Source organism: Saccopteryx leptura, chromosome 4 (assembly GCF_036850995.1).
Source record: "Saccopteryx leptura isolate mSacLep1 chromosome 4, mSacLep1_pri_phased_curated, whole genome shotgun sequence".
In the NCBI taxonomy this organism is placed as follows: Eukaryota; Metazoa; Chordata; class Mammalia; order Chiroptera; family Emballonuridae; genus Saccopteryx; species Saccopteryx leptura.
The window spans coordinates 198,503,984-198,526,579 of NC_089506.1; the positions used below are offsets into that span (position 1 = coordinate 198,503,984).

At 40.5% G+C, this 22,596-nt stretch overlaps 1 protein-coding gene and 2 non-coding genes across 3 annotated transcripts; all 3 read right to left on the bottom strand.

Annotated features, from left to right (window-relative positions):
- Positions 1-127: 127 nt before the first annotated feature.
- On the bottom strand, positions 128-12,607 carry CCT6A (chaperonin containing TCP1 subunit 6A). Its single transcript, XM_066382492.1, has 14 exons — positions 12,367-12,607; positions 11,875-11,938; positions 8,964-9,098; positions 7,961-8,134; positions 6,956-7,059; positions 5,818-5,928; positions 5,364-5,523; positions 5,190-5,272; positions 3,834-3,930; positions 3,392-3,539; positions 2,850-2,983; positions 2,360-2,462; positions 1,380-1,452; positions 128-1,113 (listed from the first exon to the last, which is right to left on the bottom strand). The coding sequence occupies exons 1-14, from the start codon at positions 12,501-12,503 to the stop codon at positions 1,041-1,043; spliced, it is 1,596 nt and encodes a 531-aa protein (XP_066238589.1). The 5' UTR covers positions 12,504-12,607; the 3' UTR covers positions 128-1,040.
- On the bottom strand, positions 3,208-3,346 carry LOC136404702 (small nucleolar RNA SNORA15). Its single transcript, XR_010751410.1, has one exon. It is a non-coding gene; the product is annotated as a small nucleolar RNA SNORA15 (small nucleolar RNA).
- Positions 8,254-8,386, bottom strand: LOC136404714 (small nucleolar RNA SNORA22). Its single transcript, XR_010751419.1, has one exon. It is a non-coding gene; the product is annotated as a small nucleolar RNA SNORA22 (small nucleolar RNA).
- Positions 12,608-22,596: the final 9,989 nt, after the last annotated feature.

Genomic DNA, 22,596 nt, shown 5'->3' on the forward strand with positions numbered 1-22,596 from the left:
TAATTAAAAAATCAAATGCTTTTTTTATTGCTTCATGTTCATTAAAAAATATCCCCTACTTTTTGTGAGCAGTATAGATTCAATTCCCTTTGTGCCTTGGAATACCATTGCAAGATCACAGAAAAGGTTTCAAGTTAAACATTTATTGTACACTCACTGTAGGCAACTGCCAAGTCCTCAAAATACAAAGCTTAGCAACACAGTTTCACCTTAAGGACTGTACAGATACAGCAACTGTATAAAAAACCGATTTTGTGCAAACAGAATTTGAGGGGAAAATATGACACTGGAGGTTTTGAGATGGATTATTTCAGAATAAGCAAAGGTTCAGAGGTGTGAAATAACGTCTGCCTGAAAATTTCAAGTAGTCCTGTCACCATGCCATCAAGACATCTTCCATGTCTGCCTCCTCTTTTAACTTTCGCCACTTCATAAATTTGCAGCTCTTCTAGCTCCCTAGCTTCTAGTCTATTCACTTTGCTTCCCACTCCCACTTACTTAACTTTCCTGGGGAACATTTTAGCAAAGCTACTTCAAAGCATGGAAAATCTCACTGTAAGATCCAATTGTTTCATTCACAGCAATTTTTACTAAGGAAACAGGGATGCTTTCAAAACCTTATTTAAATCAGCATAAAAATTTTAATCTTAAAAGCTTAATAGGGAACTATTGAATAAATTAAAATACATCAGAAGAAATTATTAAACCATTAAAATTTGTTTTTCAAGGAATATTTAATAAGGTAGATAACATATGCTTTTCTAACATGTATTTTTATATTACAGAAGCAAAAGTAAAACATTCTGTGTAATGAGTGAAAACGGCCTTATTGTATACAGACTGCAATTAAAAAAATACTGTAATTATAATTTCAGACTCAGAAACTTGAAGAGGTGCTGCCAGTGTTCTCTCCTTTTTTCATATGGGAAAAGAAAATTCCTTTGAAAATCATTTGAAGCTAGGACAAGAGTTCCATAGCTGTATTCTTAAAATCACTCTGTAGAGTCTTCATGATTCAGAATAATCAGGGAAGCTTCAATTCAACCTTTTAGAGAAGACATTCCAGCTCGCATGATCTCATCGACCAGGAGAATGTTGGTGGCAATCACAGTGCTGAAAGGGAAGAAAAAAAATCTGATGGCTCAGATTTCAGATATGAACCTTAATTCAACTAATATCCAACTAAACCATGCAAGTTACATCCAATTAAATTTCCCTTTCCCCTCTATACATAGAAGTCGTTTCATTTCTACACTTCGGATTTTTTATATTTTTTATGGGGGAAGAAACACACACACAAGAAATTAAACAGTATACACCAAATTAAGAGAGTATGATGATTATCTAGCTTACTTGAGTTTTGGCTTTCTGAAACTTACCAGGAGTGAAGAAGCTGTTTCTTTACACAATAGTTATCCCAGACGCCTACTTCTGCTGCTACCATTGGCTCCCCTGCAAAGTAATCCAGTAGTCTTAAAATCCTATAGAGCAGGTCGTAAGATCAAAACACTTCTTTGCTCATCACCAATTACTCTCATTTCCTCATCAACTACAAGAACCCAAAGTTGCTCAATGAGTCCAATTTTGTACTCCACACCATGATTCCTGTGCACAGTACCTTTGATGAGTAACCAATCTCTACTTAGAAGACTTCAGTGATAGGAATGCTCTTTTGTTACAGTTTGAACATCGTTTTTTTCCAGACACATTTCCATTTGTCTGTATTACAGCATTTGAACTACACTGCTCACAAAAATTAGGGGATATTTCAAAATGAATATGAAGCTATAAAATATCCCCTAATTTTTTTGAGGGGTATGCAATCTGATCAAATTAAGCTTATTATTTTCCTCATTCCAGGTACTTTTTTAACTTAATGTAAATAATGCCGTTGACAACAGATCTTACATATATTAATTGGACGTATCTCAGTTTCTATTCCACATTGTACTTTCATAATTTGTGTTCTTACCCTGGCCTAAGACCAGGTTTTAAACATAGTCCCCTCTTCCAGCATTATTTGCTTTCTCAGTGAATATGAATATCTAATGTATTTTCTTATCAAAGCCCCTGATAAAAAATCGAGTAAAGTAAACACAATATGAAACTTTTCAACATTAACCTGAACCACCTATTACTACTCAGCAAAAGAAAAAAATCCATATTCTTTGAAACTATTCAATTGTATATATTCTATTTCCTTAATTACCATCTCCACTCACTCCATTTTTATACCATATTTTAGAACTCAGAGTTCCACTAACAGGACTAGTATTCAACTGCAAAGCAACTCCCTAAGACTCTTGATTCTCCGGAGAACGCTATATCTAGTCCCCCTCCAATACTTTCATTCTCTTACCTGTGTTCAAGTCCACACCCACAAGTTGTCCTGATTCCGAATGTTCTGCTTGAACTTTAACTAGTGTTTCCTGAAGATCAAAGCCAGAATTCTGAGCAAGAACCTAAAGCAAGCAAATTTAATCCTTTAAAATACAGGACCTAAGAATAGTTAAGTGCACAATAAATGAACAGTATATCAATAATCATCAAAAAATCATAATACTGATCGCAGTTTAACAAACAAAAAGCCAGCTTGTATTCAAAATATATCGCCTACATTGCAAACTCTTAAAATAGTTGTCTCTTGCCATCTGAAACTTCAGATATTCAGGTTTCTTTTACAGGGAAACCAAATACATTTCAATATTCTAGTGTTAGGGAGAAAACTGATCAAACTTATTCAAAATCTACATTGTGAAAAAAACCCACATTACCAAAAACCTTTCACGTTCATCAGCTGGAATCATTTTGGCATATTTTTAGAAAATTGACTGTTAAAGTAGTCAGACCTTGGGGATAATGAGCAATGCATCAGCGAACGCTTGAACTCCAAGTTGGGCCCTGCCCTTGACACTGGGCTTGTATTTCATCAGGGCTTCTGCCATTGCCACTTCCACTGCACCAGCACCTGGAACTACACAGCCTGTTGGGTGGTGGGGAAGAGAGAAATGCTAAGCTACAAAGAAAACTGTACAATTATAAGACAACATATAAAACAAAACACTCATATATGAAAAACCATTAATTTCTTGAAAAATCAGCATTAACTACTGCACTTTAAGTATTCATTGAAAATTATATAAGCAACATATCAAATAGCATGATTTCACTAGCACATGGAAGCTTTTATAAGCTCTTAACTCATTTATTTGTATCCACTTTAGTAATGATATGCTATGAAAACACTTGGCATGCCATCATAGCCATTTTAAAGGGAAGACTTTACTTTTGCATGGTGTCTGGCTGTGTAAGTTACTGATAAAAAGAACACAGTATTCAGCCATGCCTTTCACACAAGCAAAAAGTATAAGTTTGAATAAAATGATCTTACCATCATCAATAGCATTTTTAACAGCCCTCAAGCCATCTCTTATGGCATCCTTGATTTGAGTGAGTGTGTGTTTATTTGGTCCTTTGATCAATAATGTGACAGAGCGAGGATTGTTACATTTTTCAATAAAGGTGAATTTCTCTTCTCCCTATGTAAAGAGAGTATTTTCAAAAATGACAAATGGTTCTACACAGAATTAGAGAAGAAATGGTAAGTAGCTTATTAATAGAAAACAACACTAAGCACTTCAAATTTCTTAAAAAAGAAAAAGTCACACGTAATAGAAATGTGACTTTCCCATCAAAGGAGTACCTTTGCTATACATAAACCATCAAAATGTATGTAAACAAAGCATACATCTGATCCCAAGTTTGAATGACTTTTTACTACTGAAGAATTCATGAACCAAAAAGTATCACCTGTGTAAAGAAAACATACTTACCAATGTATATTCATAGACAAGTCCTGCATGTCCCAAACAATCAGGATTTAGGTCATCAAAGGAATTTAGAGCTATCCCACCACAAGCAAGAGTCAGCCTGAAATATTGAAGTATTTTAAGGAGATTTAAATAATTTTTATTAGTTATGTTATAAAAAAAATTTAGGAAGCAATCTTTCAGAATTCTATACTAAAATAATAATCTAAAAAATATTTTGGTCCTGGCTGGTTGGCTTAGTGAGAGTGTCGGCCTGGCGTGTGGACGTTCCAGATTCGATTCCCAGTCAGGGCACACAGGAGAAGTGCCCACCTGCTTCTTCATTCCTCCCTCTTACTTCTCTCTTTTCCCCTCTTGCAGCTATGGCTCAACTGGAGTGAGTTGGCCCCCGGCACTGAGGATGACTCCATGGCTCCTACCTCAGGTGCTAAGAAGAGCTCGGTTGCTGAGCAATGGAGCAACACTCCAAATGGGAAGAGCATTGCCCGCTACTGGGCTTGCCGTATGGATCCCAGTTGGGACACATGCAAGAATCTGTCTCTGCTTCACCTCCTTTCACTGAATAAAAATATATATATTTTTTCCACCAACCAGTTAAAAATTGGTCTTTTCTCTTAACTCTCAAAATAAAGTAAAACCACTCTCATCAAATCAGCAAATATTCCTTTGAAATGAAATCTAAAAGTGGACAAGAGCTATTTCTTGTATTTCTCTGAAACCCATTGATGCTGTCTCAACATGGAAAAATATATATAATATGTCATGGTTTAAAAATAAAACAAGTATAAAATTTTCATAGTGGCTTTATTCATAAAAGCCAAACAGTATTAACCCAAATAAATGTCTACTGACAGATAAATGGATAAATAAGGATGTGATATCATCCATACAATGGAAATACTTGTCCTTAAAAAATGAAATTCTGAAATTCTGATACATACAACATGAATGAACTCTGAAAACACCACTCTAGATGAAATAAGCCAGACACAAGAGGGCAATTATGGTATGATTCCCTTACCAAATTCATAGACAGATACCAAAGTCATAGATAGAAATAAGAGTATTTACATGAGAAGGGGTGTGGGGAGGAGAAATGAGGAGTTACTGTTTAATGAGTACAGTTACAGTCTGCAATGATGAAAATGGTTTTAAAATGAGTAATGGTGACAGTTGCACAACAATATGAATGTAACTTAATACTACTGAATTTTGTCACACTTAAATCAGAAAACGATAAATTTTGTACTATGTGTTTTACCACAAAAAGAAGAAATGCGAAAATAAGTAGAGGGGAAAAAAGGACTAAACCCTGTTAACTTGTGCAGATCCACATCTCGGATCATCTATTCCCCGTACCTTTCCATATTCCTCCTTTTAGCTCTGCGCAGAGCTACTATGCCTTCTTTTGCAAGAGCATCTAAGGAAAATGGGTCAATTCCCTGTAACAAAGAAAAATTAGTTTCAATATATTTCACCTAAAAAATAAAAATAGACAACACAGACCAGCTTATAAAGCAAAATTCTTCTCACCTTTTGATTAATAACAACAAATCCTTTATCTGAGTCTCCACAGACTTTCTTTTTCAGTTCTATTATTTTTTTAACTTTATCTTCAATGAATTTTCTTTCAGCTTTTACAAGTTTCTCCCTCTCTTCTGCACTCTTGTAAAAAAAGCCAGAGCTCACTTCTCTATTAAAAAAATAAAATATAGAAGAGGGGGTGGAAGAGATAAGAATGATTATTTTTTGAGTAGAAGACAAGACAGCAAGCAGTCTCAGAAACTGGTTAGTCTTGATTTAACAAATAGTCGCTAAATTCTGATCCTGCCCCTGGTACATTCTGAATTTACTTCCTACAATGCTACCAAACCCAACGGAGGTATTATTGTCCATACAGTGGAGAGAAACAGTCTCACAGAGTGACTTGACTAAAATACCAAGCTCCTCTACTTCTTGGTTCCATTTGTAAGAAAATTTAACTCACGTTTTTTCATATTCTAATGACACATTGCATGTGAGGATGTATGCATTTTCTACTCTTTTTTTCATATCAGGATGCCGTGCCCCATGGTCCAAAACAAGACCTCTGATTAAGCTGTTAAAACACATAAAAAATTATCACAATCACTTCATAAGGTATATAAACATTTAATCACTACATTACATACTGAAACTAATATAGTATTGTCTGTCAACTGTAATTACAAAAAAATTGTAATTAAGTTACTGATTTTCATATGGGATGTAGCATACGCTAACACAATCATAACACTTAATTGAGACTGTACTGATAATTTTCACACAATCAGTCATTTCTGGAGTTAACTGGACAAGACTTCTGGGTGAAACATAAGTAGGGTTATTACAAAAAAGCAATTATTTCAGAACATGACAAAAACAACTTAATTTGTACAGAGAATTTTAGAGAAAATGTTTCAACTGGTAGGCTATCAAATTGTTTTAAAATTCTTTAAGCCCTGGCCGGTTGGCTCAGTGGTAGAGCGTCGGCCTGGCGTACAGGAGTCCTGGGTTCAATTCCCAGCCACGGCACACAGGAGAAGCGCCCATCTGCTTCTCCACCCCTCCCCCTCTCCTTCCTCTCTGTCTCTCTTTCCCTCCAGCAGCCAAGGATCCACTGGAGCAAAGTTTGCCGGGGCACTGAAGATGGCTCCATGGCCTCTGCCTCAGGCGCTAGAATGGCTCTGGTTGCAACAGAGCAACGCCCCAGATGGGCAAAGCATCGCCCCCTGGTGGGCATGTCTGACTGCTTCCCCGTTTCCAGCTTTGGAAAAATACCAAAAAAAAAAAAAAAAATCTTTAAAAAGTTTTCAAGTTAGATCTTTGAAACATATTTAAATTCCCCAACAGTCTCCCATCAGACTTTGGATCCAACAGTTCAATACATGCCAAACTGACATAGCTCACTTTTCTGAATCATTCTAACTATAAATACATCATGCCATTAACTTCAAAAGGAGATATTACTAAGTAAATACTCCTCTAGGCAGTATATATGAATTCAAAGACCAAAAGAAGAAAATCAGCCAAAATATGTGTTGTATAAAGTGCTTATCAATTTGTAAACATACTTTACAAGTATTTCATAGTATTCTACTACCTACCTGGTATCGGTTTCTGATTTGTGTTTCATCTCCATGATCTCAACCATGAAGAGGTCAATAGGTTCATCTTGTTTTTTAATGGCCAAAATGGAGTCAACTACAGCCTACAATAAGAGTATAACTATTAGTAAATTTGATTTGCAGACATCAAGATGCTCATGTTACTTGTTCTAAAGAGAAGTTTAGAGTTTCTGGACTTTAGAATCTTTTGACTTGATCTAAGTCTTTTTCTATAAGCTAACAGAATACATCTGGTAAAGGGCTGAAGTCATTTCCATTTCTGAACTCTCAACTTTTCAATTACCTAAAGAATCATTGATATCCTTCCTCTTTTACTAAAAACACTGATAATAGGATGTTTTTTAATAATAAAAAAATCTCCATTTTGGCCCTGACTGGTTGGCTCAGTGGTGGAGCACTGGGCTGGTGTGGATGTCCCGGGTTTGATTACCAGTCTGGGCACACAAAAGTGCCCATCTGAAAAAAAAAAAAAACGTGCCCATCTGTTTCTCCACCTCTCCCCCTCTCGCATCTCTGTTCCCCTTCTGCAGCCATGGCTTGATTGGAGTGAGCTGGCCCCAGGTGCTGAGGATAGAAAACCTCAGGCGCTAAAAGGAGCTTGGTTGCTGAGCAATGGAGCAATGCCACAGATGGGCAGAGCATCACCCCCAATTGGGCTTATGGCTTATTGGGGTGGATCCTGGTTGGGGTGCATACAGGAGTCTGTCTCTGCTTCCCCTCCTCTCACTGAATTAAAAAAAAATCCATTTTATAAACCTTTTAATGAAAGCTCTGATTATACCTTTATTACCTAGTGAGGTGCATGATTCTTTGATTTTTCTCATTTTACTTCTTTAGGGACATAGATATGGTCACCACTGACGTAAAAATGAACCTACTTATTTCACAGTATGATACTGTAAAAACTTTAGAGTGCACCCTATAATTGAAATTGGTAAATATACTGCTGTTTCTAATATCAGGGGTTTTTAATTCAACACAAACCTCTGTTAAGACATCAGCAAGTTCAGCATGAACTTTAGTACGCAGAGATGTTCTGGCCACATCTATGAGCGTTTCCCTGTCCATTTCTTTGTTTACTTTGATTTGTTCCAAAAATTGAAGTGCCTTTTCCTTTGCAGCTTCAAATCCTTCTGTTATTATTCTAGGATGAAGACCCTATAATAAAGACACAATTAAAATAACCACCACCAACCCTGGAGTTCTTCAATTAGATGCAACTATAGTTCATGATAAGATTTACTATGGAGTCATCATTCATACCTTTTAATACAATATAGTGTGCTGACTTTTTGAATACATTTAAAAGGATAATAGTCCTTTCAATGCAGAGGAAAAAGGCAGACATTGCTCTAGCACAGAGTCAAAGCCAAGGGAACTATAAAGCACACTTGGGTGTTCACTGTGCAAACCACAAGGAATAATTACAAAAACTCAAATGTGTCGCAACACCCTGCAGTCAATAGGAGCATTATATCTCTTCTATAGGTAATCTGAAATACATTCACATCATTTACTAATAAAAGTAGACAGGGAGACTAAGAGTCGGCTTCCTCTGTCTTTCCAGGAAGTTCCTCCTAACATCAGATTAGTATTCAGGGAGGCTGGATTTAACCTTGGAACTAAAAAAGTTTTATAGAATTTTTAGTCTGGCTTTTTCCTTATAAATACGCCTAGTCCTGATAATCCCATTTTTAGGTATTAATTATTAATCTACATTTTAGATAAATATGTTATATAAGCACTGTAACTTGATGGGGGAAAAAAGAAAACCTTTCAGGCTAAGAAAGGGTCCTTAACTTGTCCAGGATGACAATAAATTTGTGTCAGACCAAGATAATGACTCTGGTTCCCAAACTGAAGCCCCTACTCCTCACATTCTACTACATGGCCTCAACTACCACTAACACATCAGTTTGTATAAACAAAACTCAGTCCACTTCTTATACACAATAAAATATCACAAAAACACAGGAATCATGTATACTTCGGAAATGTAGAGATCCGCCTGTTTCAGCAGTTCTCCAATGATTAGGACATTGGAAGTGGTACCATCACCAGTTATGTCATCCTGGGCTGTTGCTACTTTGGCTATTAAGGAGGCTGTGGGGTGTTGAATTTGCTGAAAGTAGAAAAAGAAAAAAAATTAAGTAACTTCAAACAATCTCAATATAACTTAAAATGTGTGGAAGACCTCCCTAAGTTCTATGTACACAAACTGCCAAGTATTCAGATACATATTACTTTGATTAAAAACTCACCATTAGTTATTTTGCTTATCAGTTTCTGACAACCAAAACATTTTCATGTATAAATATGTTTACTTCTCAAGATTACTTCCAATTTACTAATAAGGACATTTGAGGCTCAATTAAAGTTTACTCAAGGTGATAGAGCAGTTGGTTAGAGTGTTATCCCAATATGCCAAAGTTGCAGGTCAAGGCACATAAAGAATCAATCAAGGAACACATAAATAATTAGAACAAATTGATGTTTTCCTCTGTCTCTCTCCCTCTTCCTCTAAAATCAGTCAATAAATAAAAGTTTTAAAAATCAGTGATAGAGCTAACAAGTAACAGTTACAAATCATTTCAAACCCATGCATGCCTCTTTATGACAAATCTAGGACTCCTGGAATAAACGAGGTGCCTTTTATAAAGAAGGTCCAGCAGCCTCCAGTATTACTTGGTACTGACCAAATAATTAGAAAGTAAAATAAATAGCCCCCTTAGCAAAGATCATCAGTGGATGCTAAATCACTGCATGGAAAGACTTTGGAAGACCAGGATATTCATCAAGTCCCCACAGATTCTCATTTACAAAGTAGCCAATCAAAGCCCTTGCATTGCTTTTGGTTTTTATGTCTCCTTAAACTCCTTTAATTTAGAACAGTTCCCCCGCCTTTTACATCTTTGGGGACACTGACAGTTTTAAGAATCCAGCCCAGTCATTTTGCACATTATCTCATTCAGATTTGATGATGTAAACTATTTTTGACACTACACAGGTGATACTGCATTCTTGTTTTCTTTACAGCTACTCGTTAAACTGTAAATATTTTTTGTACACTATCTCATCCAAATTTGCTGATGTAAACTATTTTGACACTACATAGGTGATACTGTATACTTTTCATTGTTTTCTTTATAGTTACTAATTAAAATGTAAATATTTAAGGTGCTTCTCTGTGTTTATGTTGTATTTCAAAAAAACCAAGTAAAAATTTTAAAAGCCATGTATATAAGGCTTTTCTGACATTAAGTTTGTAACTTCAATTGCTCTCAGCTAGCGGAGGTCACCAGTTAGCCCACTAAAACAAAAAGGACACCTAGGTGAGCTAGTCCTTACTGAAGATATTTACAAACATTTGGCTGTCGAAGGACAGGTACACTAGAATCAAAACCCCAAAGTCTGGCCCTGGCCAGTTGGCTCAGCGGTAGAGCGTCGGCCTGGCGTGCGGGGGACCCGGGTTCGATTCCCGGCCAGGGCACACAGGAGAAGCGCCCATTTGCTTCTCCACCCCCACCCCCTCCTTCCTCTCTGTCTCTCTCTTCCCCTCCCGCAGCCGAGGCTCCATTGGAGCAAAGATGGCCCGGGCGCTGGGGATGGCTCCTTGGCCTCTGCCTCAGGCGCTAGAGTGGCTCTGGTCGCGGCAGAGCGACGCCCTGGAGGGGCAGAGCATCGCCCCCTGGTGGGCAGAGCGTCGCCACTGGTGAGCGTGCCGGGTGGATCCCGGTCGGGCGCATGCGGGAGTCTGTCTGACTGTCTCTCCCCGTTTCCAGCTTTAGAAAAAAGTTAAAAAACAAACAAACAAACAAAAAACCCCAAAGTCTGAACTCTTGGATCTGGACTCTCAGGTTTGAGGGATGTGTAAAAACGATTCTCTCAATAATCTGTTATTCCTGGCCACTGGGACTCTTTAAATGGTTAAGCAAAGAGCTTTATCTCTCCTCCATTTGGAGGTAGAGAGATGTAACAGAGAAAATCAAATAGCTGGGTGTTTTGTTTTGTTTTTTTCATTTTAGAGAGGAGAGGGAGAGACAGAGAGAGAGAAGGGGGGAGGAGCTGGAAGCATCAACTCCCATATGTGCCTTGACCAGGCAAGCCCAGGGTTTCGAACCGGCGATCTCAGCATTTCCAGGTCGACGCTTTATCCACTGCGCCAACACTGGTCAGGCCAAATAGCTGTTTTAAAAAGAGAAAAAGTGTGGCCCTGGCCGGTTGGCTCAATGGTAGAGCGTCAGCCTGGCATGCAGGAGTCCTGGGTTTGACTCCCGGCCAGGGCACAAAGGAGAAGCGCCCATCTGCTTCTCCACCCCTCCCCCTCTCCTTCCTCTCTGTCTCTCTCTTCCCCTCCTGCAGCTGAGGCTCCATTGGAGCAAAGGTGGCCCGGGCGCTGAGGATGGCTCTGTGGCCTCTGCCTCAGGCGCTAGAATGGCTCTGATTGCGGCAGAGCATCGCCCACTGGTGGGCGTGCCAGATGGGTCCCCAGGGGAGCATGCCGGAGTCTGACTGCCTCCCCATTTCCAACTTCAGAAAAATACAAAGAAAAAAAAAATACATGTAAAAAGAGAAAAAGTGTAAACTATGTCATTTTGTTTATCTGATTGTCAATCGCTTAACTTTTGAGATTTTATTAGAATTTCAATAATCGCAATTCTTTAGCCAAGGCCTTAAATGTCAGGAGTAGGGGTTCAAAAAGAATTACGGGACTCCAGGACTTCACTGTTGCCACTATTACTAATTACATTTCTCTTCTACTTTCTCCACTGTCTGGAACACCACCTGTTGAGAAGTGACGAATATGATTTCCTCCCACCTTGAGAACATAAAGATATTTTACCCATCAAATGTACTAAGGGAAATCAAAACGTTTTTCACCTAGTGTAAGGCCTCACCATTTCATGAAGCAGCACATTGCCGTCTTTAGTGAGCTTGATGTCTCCAGCACCAGAAACAAGCCTGTTCAATGGGCAGAAACGAATCAGTGTGACTTTTTTAACGGACACCAAGCTGACTCCCATAAAGACTGTTTTACCCAGATCCTAAGGAGCTGGGGCCGTGGGGTTGGTTCTCTCCTCCCAGTTAGAGGAATGGTGCAGTGCCCACCCTCTCCCTTCTGAGAAGCAGCCTGCCGAGTCCCCCGGGTCGCTGAAGTCTCAAACTGACCACGCGGGAGCGCCGCGCGCGCACGCGGGCAGCTTTGTTCTCCTCAGAGACCGCACAGATCACAAGAGGAAATGGCCGGGACAGAAAACAGCCCGACTAGGAAGAAAGAGGGGAAAAGGGCCGCAGCGGCGGGCGCAGAGGCCGGAGGCGGCGGGCTCAAGACCACGTCTCCCAGGATCAGGCCCGTAGCGGCCCTGCCCTCCCCTTCAGCCCCGCCTTACATCTTCATGGTGCCCTTAGGCCCCAAGTTGGTCCTCAGCACATCCTGCAGCCCCCGGGCCGCGCTGATGTTGACCGCCAACGCTGCCTGGGCTCGGGCCACCTCGGCTTTGGGGTTCAGCGTCTTCACGGCCGCCATAGCTGAGCCGAGAGAAAAGAAAGACGACCGCCGCAAAGAACGCCCAAAGCCGGCTCGGCGTGGCCGTCAGGCGCTATCCGGGTCTTCTGGAAAAGTCGGACGCGCTCTGCCCGCCCCCAGCGTGCCCACGCGCCGCCACCATTGGACCGCGGGTCTGCCGGCGCCTCTCATTGGGTCACAGTCCTATGGCCCAGCCCCTTGCGCCGGGGCTACGGCGCCATTGCGGAGCGGAGGCCCTTCGTTCCCCCGCGGCAAGGGTTCGGAGGACTCGTATTACGGGCCCCTAGGACCCAGTTTTGCGGACCTGAGACGTAGATGGGCTGGCCGCTCGCCGTGAGGCTCAGCTGTGGGCCGGGCCGGACGTTACTGGAGCGCGGGCGCTATTCCCTGGAGGTCTCTGACCGCAGGCTGTAGTAGTGTGTAGAGTGGCCCTTTTCCCGCCCCACTCCCGCTGTTTGCCTTGTTTCCTCCCCTTCTCTTATGCCTGGTTTCTTGACTATGTGCTATGTGTTTGACAATGTTCTAGGGCCTGTGGGGATACTGTAATGATTCTGATAATGTCTGCGAGAGAAAAAGAGGCTATGCAATAAACCCGACGAGCTTGGTGGTGGTGGTGACGGGGAAGGAGGGGCGGTCACATGGCAGGCTTGACACGCTCAGTGCGGAAAAGTATACCACGTAGGGTGGTCTGATCACAGGTTCCTAACTGGGCATGTCATGTCTCAGAGGAGGTAGTCACATCCCAGGCCTATAGCTCCCTTAGCAAAGGTTAATCAAACTTTATCTTAAGGGGCTTTGTCCGTTGTTCTTACGCATCTAGGATAACACATTAGAAATGTCTTCTACCCTGGAAGGCACAACTGGCACTAGAACAGAGAACACAGAACCCCTCGTTATTATCCTGTTCCCCAAATATCTCTAAGTGCTGTGAATGTTAATTATTAACCATCTTGTAACCAGCAATATAAAAGAAACGTGTTTCTCCATTTTGCCTTTTATCCAGTCCCACGGATTTTCCTGCTATGCTTTTTTTCCACTTTATTACTCTACCAACAGATTTCTTGTTACTTTCCTTACTATCATCTTTTAATTAGAATGCATAAATAAGCTACAAAACTCATTCTCCAGAGCCTTTCTTAATCCGTTGAAATTTCGTTTCTCCATGTATATTGTCAGTTTGGCTCAAATAAACTCATAAAAATGAGTTTTTTAAGTTTGGTTGTTTTTTATGTTAGTTAACAGAACTCTCGCCCAGTATCCTAAGTGTTTTAGGCCTAGGGAAAATAAAACTATTCAATGCCAAGGTAGAAAGTGCTAGATACCTGTAGAAAGCTACAGGATTGGTGCCCTGGCGGTTGAGGTGAAGCATGAGTCAGAACACTGCTGGGGCCTTAGTCCCTCGAGGCAGGTTCGAAAATTCAAACCCAATTGAACAATGGTTCAAAAAACTCTGTTTTTAAGACAAAAATTCTGAAAGATGTCCATAATTGTTTTCTATTATCAAGCCCCTTTCCAAGTACAGATATTTAGTAATGTTTTGTATTTTATTTTCACAAATAAAAATTGTTCAGAATTCAAAAGGTGCAAAAGAGTATATGGTAAAACGTTAAGTTTTCCTCCTCTGGTGTAACTTCTTCCAGACATGCGCAGTTACCGTTAGAAGCTCTGAATTTTCCCAGATACACTCTGAATTTATGAACAAATATATGTATAAATCAAAGCTTTTTTTTTTTCACACAAAATGGCAATTTATCATACACACTGTTGGGTGTATTATACCTAAAGTATCTTGGAGATTATACAATATCACTTTAGTTGGTCATAGCTTGCTTGTTGCTTGTCATATCTGCCTTGACTGGGCAAGCCCAGGGTTTTCAACCAGCGACCTCAGCCTTTCAGGGATTCCTCATTCTTATTAACAGCTGCATGACATTCTTTGTAAGAATGACATAATTAGCCCTGGCAAGATTGGTTGGTTAGCATCATCCCAAAGCACAGAGGTTGCCAATTCAGTTCCTAGTCAGGACACAGACAGGACAGATTGATGTTCCTGTTTCTCTCTCCTTTTCTACCTCACTAAAATCAATAAATAAAAATTAAAACAAAAACAAAAAGAGGATGGCCTGTGATGGCACAGTGGATAAAGAGCTGACCTGGAATGTTGAGTTCACTGGTTCGAAACCCTAGGTTTACCAGTCAATGCACAAATGGGAAGCAACTACTATGAGTTGATACTTCCTGCTCTTCCGTCCCTCCCCCTTTCTCTTTCTCTCCTCTCTCTAAAATTCAATAAATATAATATTAAAAAAAATAGAATGACATAATTAACCAGTCACTTACTGGTTGATGTTTAGGCAGCTCCCTATTGTCTGCTATTCAGGCTGCAGTAAATATCCTTGTATGTAATGCTTTTACATGGGTTTGTATATTTGAGAATCACAAAGTCATCCATATAAGTTTGAGTAATAGCATAATAGTACGATGAGACTCATGATGTTGCCTGCTGTGCATGCAGATTTATTTAACTACCCTTAGAGATGTAGAGGGAAACATGAACTGAGGTAATGACTAGAATTTCAAACATCTGCTTGCAGGTAGGGGGAGGGGGAATGGAAAGACTTAACTCTCCTGAAGGGGCACTAGAAACTCGGTAATCGAGATCAATAACTTTTAATGCAATATACATTTTTAATTTATTGATTTTAGAGAGGAGGAGGAGGAGAGAGAGAGAGAGAGAGAGAGAGAGAGAGAGAGAGATAGGAGCATTGATTGTTGCTGTATGTGCCCTGACCGGGGAGTGAACCGGTAACCTCTGCACTTTAGACAATACTCTTATCCAACTAACCTATCTGCCCAGGGCTTAATGCAGTATTTTTTTTAAAAAATTCAAAATTAATGCAAAAAATTTACAATGAACAATAGAATTTTAAATCAGGCATCCCCATTAGTGTCATATCAGGCATTAGACAAAACCAGCAAAACAGAAGGATCCTCATGATTCCCCTAGAAGCAATCTATTTGCATATATTATTTTTCCAGTCTTGGTTATCACACTTTCAAGCAAATTAGTTTCATTATAGGATACAAAATAGAGCAGCAAGAGATTGTTTCCTGCATGCTAATGCATGTATATAATGGGATAACATTAAAATGTCTCTTGGAGAATTTCAAACAAAAAGTCACATTTTGGAAGCAGTCCATTTAGTTCATGATTGAGGAAACTAAGGTGGCGGCAGGTGTTTAGCTATCTGATTGAGGAAGGATTCAATACAGAAGAACATTTTAAGGAAAGAACCCTAATGAGGCAGGGCGGTTGTATTAGAATTCTAGAGTCAAACAATTTGAGTTTGAATTCTAGTTTTGCAATGTTTACCAATATGTGATCTTAGACAAGTTTTAACTTTTTTGACTAAATTTTCGTATCTGTAAAGTAGAAGTTAGTGATATCTTAGAGAAAGTGAAATGAAATTGTATGAGTAACATGTGTTGAATTGTGCCAGACATGGAAGGTGTTAAATAAATGGTCACTACTGCATTAATATAATATAATTAACTATTTCATTTTTGTAGTGCCTTCACATGCAGTATCTCATTTGATCCTAATAGGAATCCTTTGACGTTGATTAGGTCATATGTTAAACCAGTTTCACAGATGATTACATCAGCTGGTGATCTTGGGGTTTTGAACCTGGGTCCTCAACATCCTGGGCCTACACTTTATCCACTGTACCACCACCTGGTCGGGCTCTTTTCTTAAAGTTTTATAGTTCAGCCTGACCTCTGGTGGCGCAGTGGATAAAGCATCGACCTGGAAACACTGAGGTTGCCGGTTCAAAACCCTGCACTTGTCTGGTCAAGGCATATATGGGAGTTGATGCTTCCTGCTCCTCCCCCCTTTCTCTCTCTCTCTCTCTCCCTCTCTCCCTCCTCTCAAAAATGAATAAAAAAATAAAAAAAGTTTTATAGTTCAATATTCTTATTTAGATTTATGTCAAATTCTGAGTTAATTTTTATGGAATTTGTGAAGTATAGGTTGTTGAGGTTCATTTGATTTTTTTTCTTTTCTTTTTCTTTGAAGTTGGAAACGGGGAGAGACAGTCAGACAGACTCCCGCATGCGCCCGACCGGGATTCACCCGGCACGCCCACCAGGGGGCGACGCTCTGCCCACCAGGGGGCGATGCTCTGCCCCTCCGGGGCATCACTCTGCCGCAACCAGAGCCACTCTAGCGCCTGGGGCAGAGGCCAAGGAGCCATCCCCAGCGCCCGGGGCCATCTTTGCTCCAATGGAGCCTTGGCTGCGGAAGGGGAAGAGAGAGACAGAGAGGAAGGAGGGGGAGCGGTGGAGAAGCAAATGGGCGCTTCTCCTATGTGCCCTAGCCGGGAATTGAACCCGGGTCCCCCGCACGCCAGGCCGACGCTCTACCGCTGAGCCAACCGGCCAGGGCCTGCTTCTTTTCTTTTTTTTTTTCTTTTTTTTTTTTTTAATGCATATAAAATTCCAATTGTTCAAATACCATATGATAAAAAGACACCCTTTCTCCACTGAATTACCTTAACACTTTTATTAAAAATCAATTGGTGGCCTGACCTGTGGTGGCGCAGTGGATAAAGCGTCGACCTGGAATACTGAGGTCGCCGGTTCAAAACCCTGGGCTTGCCTGGTCAAGGCACATATGGGAGTTGATGCTTCCTGCTCCTCCCCCTGTTCTCTATCTCTCCCTCTCTCTCTCCCCCCCCCTCTCTAATAAAAATGAATAAATAAACTATAAAAAAGTAAATAAATAAAAGAGTTTGTCTCTGTTTTAAAAAAAAAATCAATTGGTGAGTGGTGGCAGACAAAAGAAAAAAAATCAATTGGTAATATTTGTTTGGGTCTATTTCTAGATTTTATTCCATTATATTGATGTATTTGTCCTTTTCTAATATCATACTGTCTTGGTTACTGCAGTTTTATAGTAAGTCTTAAAATCAAGTACTATGACTCCTCCAACTTTATTTTTCTTTTTCAAAACTGTTATACTTAAACCAGGTTTTTGCCCATCTATTTAAGCTAGAAGCCGCTTGTCTAGATCTATAAAAATATGCTGGGAATTTGTTTGGAATTGCAAGAAATCTACAGATCAATTTGGAGAGACTTAACATCTTCAGTATGTTGAGTAATCCAATTCATCAATATGGTATGTCTCTATTTAGGTATTTGAATTCTTTTATCAATGTTTTAAATTTTATACCTCAGTATCTCCTTTTTAAGCTATTATAAATGGTCTTGTTTGAGACATTTTTGTTTCAAATTGGGCATTGCTAGTGTACAGAAATATGATTGAATTTCGTATGTTGACCATGTATCCTGTGACCTTACTAAACTTACTTACTAGTTATAGGAGTTTCCCCGCCCCCCACCCTACCCCCAGCTCCCTTGGTATTTTCCACGTGGATATTTATGTCATCTGAAAAAAGAGACAGTTTTATTCTTTTTCTTCTCTGTTGCACTTAGACTTCAATATAATGTTGAACAGGAATGTTGCGAGTGAACATACTTGTCTTATTCTTGATCGTAGGGAGAAAGCATTCATACTTTCTTAAGTAGGATGCTACCCATAGGTTTTATGTAGATGCCTTTTTTTCAGAATGCCTAATTTGCTGAAAGTTTTTGTCATGAATGGATGTTGAATTTTGTCAGATACTTTTTTCTGCATCAGTTGATAAGATCATGTGATTTTCCTTCCTTAGACTGTTAATATTGAGGGTAATATTGATTGATTTTCTAGTGTTGAACCCATCTTGCGTACCTAGAATAAACCTGACTTGGTCATGATGTATACAGTTCTTTGTATACATTGCTGGATTTGATTTGCTACTATTTTGTTGAAGTTTTTTGTGTCCAAATTTTGTACTCTCTTTGTCTAGTTTTAGTATCAGGATAATACCTGTTCTGGCTTTATAAAATGAACTGAAAAGTGTTTCCTCCTTTTCTATTTTCTAGAAGAGAGTGTAAAAACTAGATGTTAATTCTTCCTTAAATGTTTGGTAGAATTCTCCAGTGAATCAATCTTGGCCTGAAAATTTGATTCTAATCTAAAAGGTTCATTTTTTAAACTTCAGATTAAATTTCTTTAATGAATATAAGAATATTCAGGTTATCTATTTTTTCTATTGGGTGACTTTGATAGTTTGTGGTTTTCAAAGGAATTGATCCATTTCATTAAAGTTGAATTTATGTGCATAGTATGTTCACAGTGTTTTACTATCCTTCTATGATGATATCTCCTTTTTTATTCCTATTTTGGAAATTTGTGTCTTTCTTTTCTTGCTCTTTCTTTTCAAATAACCAGCTTTTGGTTTTGTAGATTTTCTTTCTTTTTTTTCAATTTCATTGATTTCTGCTCCAGTATTTATTATTTTCTTCTGCTTGCTTTGGGTTTATTTTGCTCTTCTGTTTATTTTTCCTTCTTTCTCTCTGTACTTTATTGATATAACTGCAATTTCACCGACCTTTCCCTTTGTGGTTTCCTATATTCTGTTAAACCAATCTAGTAAATTTTTATTTTAGCTATTGTATTTTTTTTTATTTTTTATTTTTTGTATTTTTCTGAAGCTAGAAACGGGGAGAGATAGTCAGACAGACTCCCGCATGCGCCCGACCGGGATCCACCCGGCACGCCCACCAGGGGGCGACACTCTGCCCACCAGGGGGCGATGCTCTGCCCCTCCGGGGGCGTCGCTCTGTTGCGACCAGAGCCACTCTAGCGCCTGGGGCAGAGGCCAAGGAGCCATCCTCAGTGCCCGGGCCATCTTTGCTCCAATGGAGCCTTGGCTGCGGGAGGGGAAGAGAGAGACAGAGAGGAAAGAGAGGGGGAGGTGTGGAGAAGCAGATGGGCACTTCTCCTGTGTGCCCTGGCCAGGAATCGAACCCGGGACTTCTACATGCCAGGCCGACGCTCTATCACTGAGCCAACCGGCCAGGGCCTAGCTATTGTATTTTTCATTCTATATTTTCCATTAAAACTTTTCCATTTCCTCCTGAGTTTTTTCATCTGGACAGCCATATGACTATACTTTTTTTAAAGTGTATGAATGTATTTATATCATTTCTTTAAAGTCTAGTGTGGTAATTATAACATCTCTGTTATCTTGCAGTCTATTTCTATTGATTATCTTTTCCCCTCTTGACTGTGGGTTACATCTTACTGTTTCTTAGGAAGGCTTTAACTTTTATTATATATTGGACATTTTGGATGGTACAATTTTAGGGACTTAAATTCTGCTCTTCTTCCTCTGAAGAGTGTTCACGTTTGTTCTATCAGGAAGTTAAAATACTGTCTGATTGCCTTGTTGTGCCTTGATATTATACTTTGCTAGATCACCAGTCAACCCCAAGAGGTCTTCACAGGGTCACTTGGGAGACACACTGGAAGTTCAGCCTCTCTGGGTCTGCCTACCCACACTGACCCAACAACCATGTCTGTCCTACTGCCCACTCCCTTCTGACTCTCTAACAAACCCCTTGAGGCCTTGGCTCTTCAGTTCCATCCTCAGCCTTTCGTTTTAGAGACAATTTTTTATTCTATGACATAATGTTTACTCCTGATCTGTGGTCTTTAACCTGTGAGCTCTGATGCTGCTGACAGATAGTCAGTTGAGATAAATTATATGTACCCAGCTGGTGGAGCAGAGAATTGTTTGATGTGGGAGGAAACCCCCACACATTTGGTGACCAGAAGAAGTGTTTTTAAAATTTTTTTATTTGAAGAGTTTACTTTTACTGATTGATTTAGAAAGAGAAGGGAGAAAGGGAGAGAGAAAGCAGGTGGGGTGGGGGAGGCAGGAAACATCAACTTATAGTAGTTGTAGTTTCTTCTTGTATGTGCTTTGACCCGGAAAGCCTGGGGTTTTGAACCCATGACCTTAGCATTGCAGGTTGATGCTTTTATCCTCTGTGCCACCACTAATCAGGCCAGAAGTGTTTTGTGTGAGTACTAAAGAAGATATAGTAGAGAATAATTCAGTTTTTCTGTACATAGGGAGGAAAAAACTGAGTTTTTCCCATGATAATTACATCCCCATAACTTATTTATAACTGTCAGTCTGTACCTTTGACTACCTTCATCTATTTTGCCTACCCCTCCACCCCTCAGGCATTTATTTAAATAGATTTGTAAATCATTACAAGAGTAGTAAATGTTTAAAAAAAAATTTTTTTTTCCTGTATTTTTCTGAAGCCGGAAACGGGGAGAGACAGTCAGACAGACTCCAGCATGCGCCCGACCGGGATCCACCCGGCACGCCCACCAGGGGGCGACGCTCTGCCCACCAGGGGGCGATACTCTGCCCCTCCAGGGCATCGCTCTGTTGCAACCAGAGCCACTCTAGCGCCTGGGGCAGAGGCCGAGGAGCCATCCCCAGCGCCAGGGCCATCTCTGCTCCAATGGAGCCTTGGCTGTGGGAGGGGAAGAGAGAGACAGAGAGGAAGGAGAGGGGGAGGGGTGGAGAAGCAGATGGGCTTCTCCTGTGTGCCCTGGCCGGTAATCGAACCCGGGACTTCTGCACGCCAGGCCGACGCTCTACCACTGAGCCAACCGGCCAGGGCCTGTTTTTAAACTAATTTTAATTAATATGAAACCTACTAAAGTAGAAAGGCAAGTTTGTTACTTCTTTTACTCCCAGGATGAACTTCTCCCCCAAATTAACTACTGTTGAGTCTGGTGTGTATGGATATCTAGGCCCTGGCAGGTTGGCTTAGCATCGGGCCAGTGTGTGGAAGTCCCAGGTTCGATTGCTGATCAGGGCACACAGGAGGAGTGACCATCTGCTTCTCCACCCCTCCCCCTCCTATTTCCCCCTCTGGCAGGCTCGAATGCTTTCAGTAAGTTGGCCAAGGGAGCCGAGGATGGCTCCATGGCCTCACCTGAGGCGCTGAAATAGCTCTGCTGCCTAGCAATGGAGCAGTGGCCTGGGATGGGCAGAGAGCATCTTCTGTAGGGGGCTTGCCAGGTGAATCCTGGTCAAGGTGCATATGGGAGTCTATCTCTGCCTCCCTGCTTCCCAGCCTCCCACTTCTCACTTAATAATGATAAAAAAAAATCTATCAAGATATAGATATATAACCATGTATTGCACATGTATATAGACATACACAGTTTTCTTTATTTAAAAGTAGAAATCAGCCTGACCAGGCGGTGGCGCAGTGGATAGAGTGTCGGACTGGGATGCGGAAGGACCCAGGCTCGAAACCCTGAGGTCGCCAGCTTGAGCGCGGGCTCATCTATCTGGTTTGAGCAAAAAGCTCACCGGCTTGGACCCAAGGTCGCTGGCTCCAGCAAGGGGTTACTCGATCTGCTGAAGGCCCACGGTCAAGGCACATATGAGAAAGCAATCAATGAACAATTAAGAAGTCGCAACGCGCAACGAGAAACTAATGATTGATGCTTCTCATCTCTCTCCGTTCCTGTCTGTCTGTCCCTGTCTATCTCTGCCTCTGTGAAAAAAACAAAAACAAAAACAAACAAAAGTAGAAATCAAATATATATATAGTATATTGTTCTGCAACCTGCTTTATTTACATGACATCATGGATATATTTCCGTGGTGCTGTTCATTTTGAATGTCATTGTTCATATTAAATTGCATTTTATCTTCAACTATATTCTTTTTTTTTTTTTTTTTTTTTTTTTTTACAGAGGCAGAGATAGACAGGGACAGACAGTCAGGAATGGAGATGAGAAGCATCAATCATCAGTTTCTCATTGTGCGTTGCGACTTCTTAGTTGTTCATTGATTGCTTTCTCACATGTGCCTTGACCGTGGGCCTTCAGCAGACCGAGTAACCCCCTGCTGGAGCCAGCAACCTTGGGTCTAAGCTGGTGAGCTCTTTGCTCAAGCTGACGACCGCGGGATCTCAAACCTGGGTCCTTCCGCATCCCAGTCCGACGCTCTATCCACTGCGCCACCATCTGGTCAGACTCTTCAACTATATTCTTTAAAAACATTTGAAATTTTATGGTATTGGTATTTAATATACTGATAGAAAATATTACCTGTATAGCCTGGCCTGTGGTGGCACAGTGGATAAAGCATCAACTTGGAACGCTGAG